General features: G+C 32.4%; 1 protein-coding gene across 1 annotated transcript in view; it reads left to right on the top strand.

The window, feature by feature from the left end:
• LOC106471358 (ankyrin repeat and BTB/POZ domain-containing protein 2-like) overlaps positions 1–7,912 on the top strand; it is a 48,702-nt gene that overhangs the window by 31,046 nt on the left and 9,744 nt on the right. The window contains 5 exon segments of the mRNA XM_022399969.1: positions 608–760; positions 2,030–2,288; positions 2,645–2,746; positions 3,339–3,432; positions 6,867–7,138. Coding sequence (XP_022255677.1) covers positions 608–760; positions 2,030–2,288; positions 2,645–2,746; positions 3,339–3,432; positions 6,867–7,138 — 880 coding nt within the window.

Raw genomic sequence — 7,912 nt, 5'->3', positions numbered from 1 at the left:
GGAATAAAAGATTTTTAGATCTTTATGGTAAAGCTTGTCTTTGGTTCTGTAAATGGAATAAAAGATTTTGAGACACAGATCTTTATGATAAAGCTTGTCTTTGGTTCTGTAAATGGAATAAAAGATTTTTAGATCTTTATGGTAAAGCTTGTCTTTGGTTCTGTAAATGGAATAAAAGATTTTGAGACACAGATCTTTATGGTAAAGCTTGTTTGAAATATAAGCTTGTGTTTGGTTCTGTACTCGTTTTGTTTTTTAAATTGATATTTAATAGATCAAAATGGTGTCTAGTAAATAAGAGATAGAAGTATACATCAAGATCAGGTGCAATACATTCATTCTTTAGTCGGTGTCTTTTTTTTTGTGACATGCACATGAAAAAGAAAACAATTAACTCAGAACTGAATGTTTTGATAAAGGTATCAGGCATTTTGTGTTTTTATTTTAATAGGTTTAACACATATTAAAGTGGTGATAAAGAATTTTGTACAAAAAAATATCCTAAAGCATTTTCAAAATGACTCATTTTAAAAGTTTTTATAGCAGTGGGGGAAATACAAGTTTAGTAATATACAAATATTCCGAATGACTATTGTTAATCTTGCAGGCCTTATCTTGTGTTACCTCCCTTGATTGAGTGGGTGACAGTTGCCACAGCTCATGCTGAATATCGGAGAGGTCAGGTTGTTGACAGAGATGATGTAATGCAGGCTGCCAGGCAACTCCTACCAGGAGTTGACTGTCCAATCAGACAGTTTGGGTAAGTATGGTTAACATAGTTTATACATATTCAGGTTTTGTATTTATTGAAGAGAAAATCCTGGTGTATTTAGTAATGAAACTAATCTATCTTGTATTTTTACAGGTAGCAACTTAGTTCCAAAATACCAGTCATAACTGGATGTGAGTTTTAGCACGTGCCAGTTAAATTAAATTCAACATGGAGAAATAGTTTGTTGGAAATTTAAGAAATTGTGACTGAAATGAGAACACTGTTAAGATACCATGTGAATTGCTTTTTTACTTTAGATTCCTCAACATTCTTCTTACAGATACTGTCTTGTTGCAATTAAAATAACTTGTTATATGTCATAGGTTATAGAGACAATTAAAATAACAGTTTCCAAGGTTGGACAGTTTCCTTTAACTATTGGATAATTCCTCAATCAAGGTTGGACAGTTTCCTTTAACTCTTGGATAATTCCTCAATCTCCAACCTTGATTGAGGAATTATCCAAGAGTTAAAGGTAACTTTCCAAACTTAATTGAGGAATTATCCAAGAGTTAAAGAAAACTGTCCAACCTTGATTGAAGAATTATCCAAGAGTTAAAGGTAACTTTCCAACCTTAAGTTACCTTTAACTCTTGGATAATTCCTCAATCAAGGTTGGACAGTTTCCTTTAACTCTTGGATAATTCCTCAATTAAGTTTGGAAAGTTACCTTTAACTCTTGAATAATTCCTCAATCAAGGTTGGACAGTTTCCTTTAGCTCTTGGATAATTCCTCAATCAAGGTTGGACAGTTACCTTTAACTCTTGGATAATTCCTCAATCAAGGTTAAGTTGTAAGTGAATGAATATAAACATTTTTTTAATCTGATCATTTACATACAGTTACTGTACGTTTTAGATTTTTGGGTTTAATAAACTAGATTTTATTTAGTTGGAGATTTTTCTATAAAACAGCTGATTTCTCTATTGAAATAAAAGTATTGTAAACTAGTAGAACTGTGAAGAGTTAAATTTTCACGTGGTTGCTAACTTAAGAAGAGAAAGATGTGTTTTTAATGAGGTATTGTAACATCATAACAATGCTAACTTTTTATGCACTTGCTCCCTGTAGAAATGTAGCATAGATGTTCTCTAATATTGAATACTCCATTTACAAAACAGAACAGATTTTCTCTTGAATAATTAAGTATATTTTTGTTTTGTAACTGCCATATTGGAATTGCTGCTGTCAGAACTATTTTGTAGTAAGCCAGTATTGCTACGGTTAGTAGAAATAAATGAACTTATTTTGTACAGGAGCTATGATGAAAAACTGTATGCTAGAAGACAGATGGAGGAATCAGAGTGTGCTCGACTTTTGAAGATGGATCTCGCTTTCCGCATGCTTACCAGTGGTCGTACTGACCTAATGCCTCATGCTTTACAGTTGTTGCCTCCAACTAAAATCAACACCATCAATGAACAAGGCCTCACTCCTTTGATGTTGGCTTGTATTCGTGGTGATGAAGCGATGGTTCAGATCTTACTAAATGCAGGGGCAGAAGTAGATATTGAGGTATTTTCCACATGATTCTGTGACAGTAAAATATATCTTCAGAACTTTCATTTGTGCAAAATGATTTTAGGTTATCACTTTTAAGTTAAAAGATAATCTGAATTTAGAAGTTCCGCTTTATAACTAAGTAGTTGCATGCATAAAATTTATGAAGTAATACCAAAAATAAAATTACTCTTTGCAGTTATCTCTGGTATCAACGTAATTTCATCTGAATTTTAAAAATGTCGATCTCACTTTTGTTTGTAAAACAATAGAACTGTAAATACATATACAGTATTGTTCTCCTGTCTATGATGTTTCTGATTATTGCTGTGTAAAATAATTTTTAATAACACGTGGTTTTCTTTTTCAAGACACCTTTGTGTAATGGCCACTATCAAAGTGTGAACCCCGAAACACAGCACTGGACAGCACTAACCTATGCTACAACCCATGGTCATTTATCTATCACCAAAGTAAGCTATTATTTCCAGAATATTCTACTAATTTGTAGAAATATTATATAATAGTAATAGAGAATGTGATTATTATATATGGCTGTATTTGTTTATTTTGTAGGACATTGTATTTTGGACTAAGTACAAATTGTGATAAAGGAGCTAGCCTGTATTATCACCATATTGTTACCAATCAGAACCAGTTTTTCTCTTTGACCATATGAGAGGCCTGTTGTTTTAATTTTTTACCTACAGGTTATAAGTGGATAAGGCTTTATAAGATGCAATAACTGATTATTTTTAGTTGTTGTATATATGTAGTTATATAATATTACCTATTTCTGGAGATCTGTTTCAGTATTTTCTGATAATTTGAACAAAATCTCAGGGGATAGAATATGTACATATATTTGTGTGAGAGTATTATATTAGGCTTTGATCTCGATAAAAGAGTTAGCACAAAGGATCACATATAAAGTGTAATAAACTTAACATAAGACCCAAGACCATTTGTTCTCCTGAAGAATATTAGGCTTTGCATATTTTGACTTACTGTTTTAATTCATCAAAGTAAGAAATAAATATGATGTTTAATGTATTTGTTTTATAGCTTCTTCTAGAGAAACGAGCCAGTGTTGAAGGTGGAGCAAGACTTAGTGAAGACAAAATTACCCAGACACCACTACAGTTAGCTGCATCCTCTGGTTAGTCTTAAGAATTTAAGGCAAATATCATTGTAGATAGCAGTGACTTCAGGTTAATATAAAGATGTTATTTATAATAATATTATTTATAGTGACAGGTTCAGTTTAAGAAGTTCGCTAAAACAATTGCACAGTTGTTCGAGATTCAATGTAGCATACTGTTGAACAGTAAGTATTGTACTGCACACTCATTTTTGCAATTGTTTCTCTGATAGTTTTATTTTATCATTTTGGACAGTTAAGAAGAACGATTTTTCCAGTAGGAGTGCCATTTCAGGTTTTACTGGTGGTCCAGGGGCAAGATGGATGCTTTTGGTTTTATTTAAAGATTAAAATGTAAAAACCAGTCTACATTTGGAACATTTTTTCTGATTATTTGTGATATTATTTAATAACCATTTGAGTAGTGGTTAAGTTTGATGGCTATGATTATACACTATTGCTCAGTACTACAATTTTCAATGGGATTGCTATAATTCCATTTTCTTTTGTTGTCTTTCGTGTGAAAAAAGCCGTTGATTTTACATATAACTAGAAGCTTGTAAATATTTGACTTTTGACTCTTTGTTAACTTCAAATCTTTGTTTGTTATCTTAAGATATTATGCCCAGTTTAATTGCAGTGTCTTTTTGAGTTGGAGGGTTCTTTTTTTTTGTATTCATGACCTTCATTTTTTAGATAAAGGCATTAGCTTGAAGTTTGGTATTGAAGCCTTTATTCCTTCTTAAATGGTCAGATTTTTTCAGTTCCATGGAGAACATTAAAGATTCCTTTGTATGAAATGTTGTGTCTTTTGGCTTTACAGTTGTTAGTTACTCCACTGGCATTAAAACATCAAAAGTTGGGAGTTTGGCTGTAACTAAATAATGTTTTAGTAATATTCTGTTAATATTTGGTAATATTCTGTATTTCTGTTTTATATACTGGTAGATAGTCATTCGTTGGTTAGTCACCATTTTAGCACTCATCTGTTTTGTTTTCAAACTGTAGGGTTTAAGAGTTTTAAGATCTATATTTCAAATTAGTCATATAGTCAGATTAATAGTAAAAGTAGTTGTACTTGATTGATTTTTTAGCAATAAATATCCACTTTTAATTGTTGCATTTGGGTCAAAAGAGGAGCATTTTAACAAATTTTTCTGTGGATTTAGACTGTCTGTACACTTGAAGGTGTTTGTTAAATATACATCATTCCTATTTCTAAGTAAAAATCTAAGTTTTAGCTCTCAATGAGTCTGTGAATTATTGTTCAATCTCCAAACATAGAGTTGAAAACATGATAGATAACTATTGAACTTGTATGACCTTACAGTTAGATTTTCTCTTCAAGTTTTGTTGTTTGTTTTTGAATTTCGCGCAAAGCTACACAAGGGCTATCTGCGCTAGCCGTCCCTAATTTAGCAGTGTAAGACTAGAGGGAAGGCAGCTAGTCATCACCGCCCACCGCCAACTCTTGGGCTACTCTTTTACCAGCGAATAGTGGGATTGACCGTCACATTATAACGCCTCCATGGCTGAAAGGGCAAGCATGTTTGGTGTGACGGGGATTCGAACCCGCGACTCGCAGACTGCGAGTCGAGCGCCCTAACCACCTGGCCATGCCGGGCCCTCTTCAAGTTAGAGAGAAAATCTAACTGAAAACATTTTTACAGTTACCTGCACAGCCTCAGATTAGTGTAGAGAAGTTAATTGAAGCAATTTAATTGTTGGCTTGAGTTACAAATATGTATAAATATATATAATTTAATTTCTATCAGCTTTCAATGTTTGCAGAACAGACTGGAGGATTGAAACTATCCTGAAATGACGGCTAATACAACTCCAAAAAATAGTAATTGATTTAAAACCAATATTTCAGCATGCATCTTTATCAAGGATTCACAGCAGTACAGGCAATAAGTACTGTCTGGCGTTATAAACTTGTGTGCTGGAGCAGGTCTGGCAGACTGGACAGCAGCCAGACTAAAATTTTATCACAGTAACTGTAGGGCTTTTTAATTTAACTTGCACATCAAATATTGCTTCTAGGCTAATAGATGGACTTAGAGTAGTATGTGTGGACACTTACACTCACCATAGCTATAAGTAATCACAAGCATGTTCACTTGTAGATTACTCATGTAATTTATTATGTATTGTTATACTGACCAGTGAGCACCTATTATTGTGAATCATAAAGAAGATCTTGCAGATGATTAATACTTTCAATAAATTATAGTAAAATTAGCACCTATTTTTCACACTATTCCGAGTTGCCTGACCAATCCGAAAAAAGCTTCCTTCAGAACTGTGTAAAAAATACAACAATATATCACTATGACATAACTATAATAAAATACTGATTGCATAAAGAACCAGACGTATACAACAATGATAAAAAATGAACTTTGGCATCTTAATACAGTGTTAGTAATAAATGTTTTGGAACAGCAAGTGAAAATACCTTTTCTTGAAATAGTTTAAATCATATAACGTTATGGTATACAGAGTTCATATGATATACAAAAGAATAAAGTAAATAAGCAGAAGAGGTAATATATAGTGAAATGATAGGGTTATTTGTAGTACAAATCCTGTGCACATTTATTTGAGTATAATATTAATTTGAATTTGAAAAATGCAAATACATGCAGACAAGTATCTTATATGTGATATTTCAAAGATACCTTGGATTGAATGTAAATACATAAAAGTTCTGTATTTCTCCAGTGTATATGGCTAGATATTCTGCACCTACTATTTTGTAGATTGAGCCTTTAAAAGAATTTTTTTCTTATTTACATTCCTCATTTCTTTTAAAAACTAAATAGGAAAGTAAATTGTAAGTTTTTTTTTTGCCAGGCTCTCGTTAGATATGGATAGTCAACCAAATGTCTGGACTGTATCTCTGTATAATGAATTCTTATAGTATTATTATTTTTTTATACTTGGCAAATAAAATGGACAAAAATACCTTAGAAAGGTAATTGTAAAGATAAATATTATAAATTAGGTGCTTTCAGGGATAATTCCTGACAATTACGGACAATTATCATTTATGGTGTTGCATATTTTTTCTGTCATTTTAAGTTACTTATCAATGGTGTCACTTTTCTCAAAATAGTCAATAGTTTGGGTTTCAGTTAGAACTATGTAGCAGGTATGTAAATAAAATTGTTTATTGTAATTATAATAATTAGCTATTCAATAAAGCATTTTGTGATTTTATCAGTAGCTCCGTATGAAAACGTTATCATAACATTATTGTATTAAATATATTAGTTCTTCTTGAACGGTTGGAGACAACTTATAAGTGGATTCTTATCTTCATACCAAGGATTGTTGTGGAAGAGATAGCTACATCTTCTCTTGACATGTATTATCATCTTTTGATTCTTGAAACAGAAACTTCATTTAACAGTAATTAATAAGGATTATTGATTATTTCTTTAAAGGAAATTTGGATCTGGTGAATGTTTTGTTGTCATATGGAGCCCACCCATTTCTTTCGACAATGCTGAGGGATTCTTTGAGCTATGGTGGAGCAGCCCAGCGGGGCTGCTACAGTGCCATAGCTGTAGCAGCTGCTCATGGGCAAAGAATGATTCTGCATAAACTTTTATCACACCCAATATCTAATAGCAGCAAGGAAGTGCTTTCTCTTGAAGAAATTTTAGCGGAAGGAGCTAACCAATTAACTAGCGAAAGAAGGCCTGCTAGACTTCAGGTATTCAAAGCAAAACATGTTTCTTCCTTGTATTTTAGTAAAAGTGCTGTTTTAGGCTTCTGTATTCCTTAAGGATACTTCTTTTAGTCTTGAGAGTTATTTTAAGGATCCGCACCAGGTAACATAGTTTCCATTACCTTCTTACTTGGGGCACATTTTGGTCATCTCTGCCAAGTTCTGCCAGTAAGCATAGATTTCTTCTGGCACAGGATCAGAAGTGAGAAAGACAGCAAGAAGTAGTAAGACATCATGACAAATATTATCAAGAGGATTAGGCTTAGCTGCTGAGAATTTAAAACTAGGAATATTTGTACATGCCCTTGATTTTCATTCTTATAACATAAGCTTCAACTACGAAGATGTTTAATAATTCATTTAAAAATACAAATGCTCTGTTACATTGACTGCAATTTAGAAACTTAACTATTGGAGTCAAAACCATTTTTCTGGTCTCCTTTAACCTGGGATAGTGAAAACAGTGAAAGGCAGATAAAATAGTTGGTAGACTTTCTGCTGCTAAAGGCAAAGACAAAGAAATGTGCCCTTTGTAAAGATGAATCCTCAACTTTACATCATACTATGACTTGATTTCTGATTCAAAATTAATTATATTGCAGATGAAACCTGTAATGAAAATCATTTCTCCTTATTTTTTAATAACTAAATATTTTTAGTCTTATTCATTATAACCTCAAAATATTACGTCATCAAAGAATTAATGTCTCATTTTGGAACACTTTCACTAACCACCCCCGAAAAAACGTACATCACATC

Source organism: Limulus polyphemus, unplaced genomic scaffold (assembly GCF_000517525.1).
Source record: "Limulus polyphemus unplaced genomic scaffold, Limulus_polyphemus-2.1.2 Scaffold4566, whole genome shotgun sequence".
NCBI classification, from domain to species: Eukaryota; Metazoa; Arthropoda; class Merostomata; order Xiphosura; family Limulidae; genus Limulus; species Limulus polyphemus.
The sequence above is the reverse complement of the archived record's forward strand: the minus strand, read 5'-3'. Positions and strand labels throughout refer to the sequence as shown.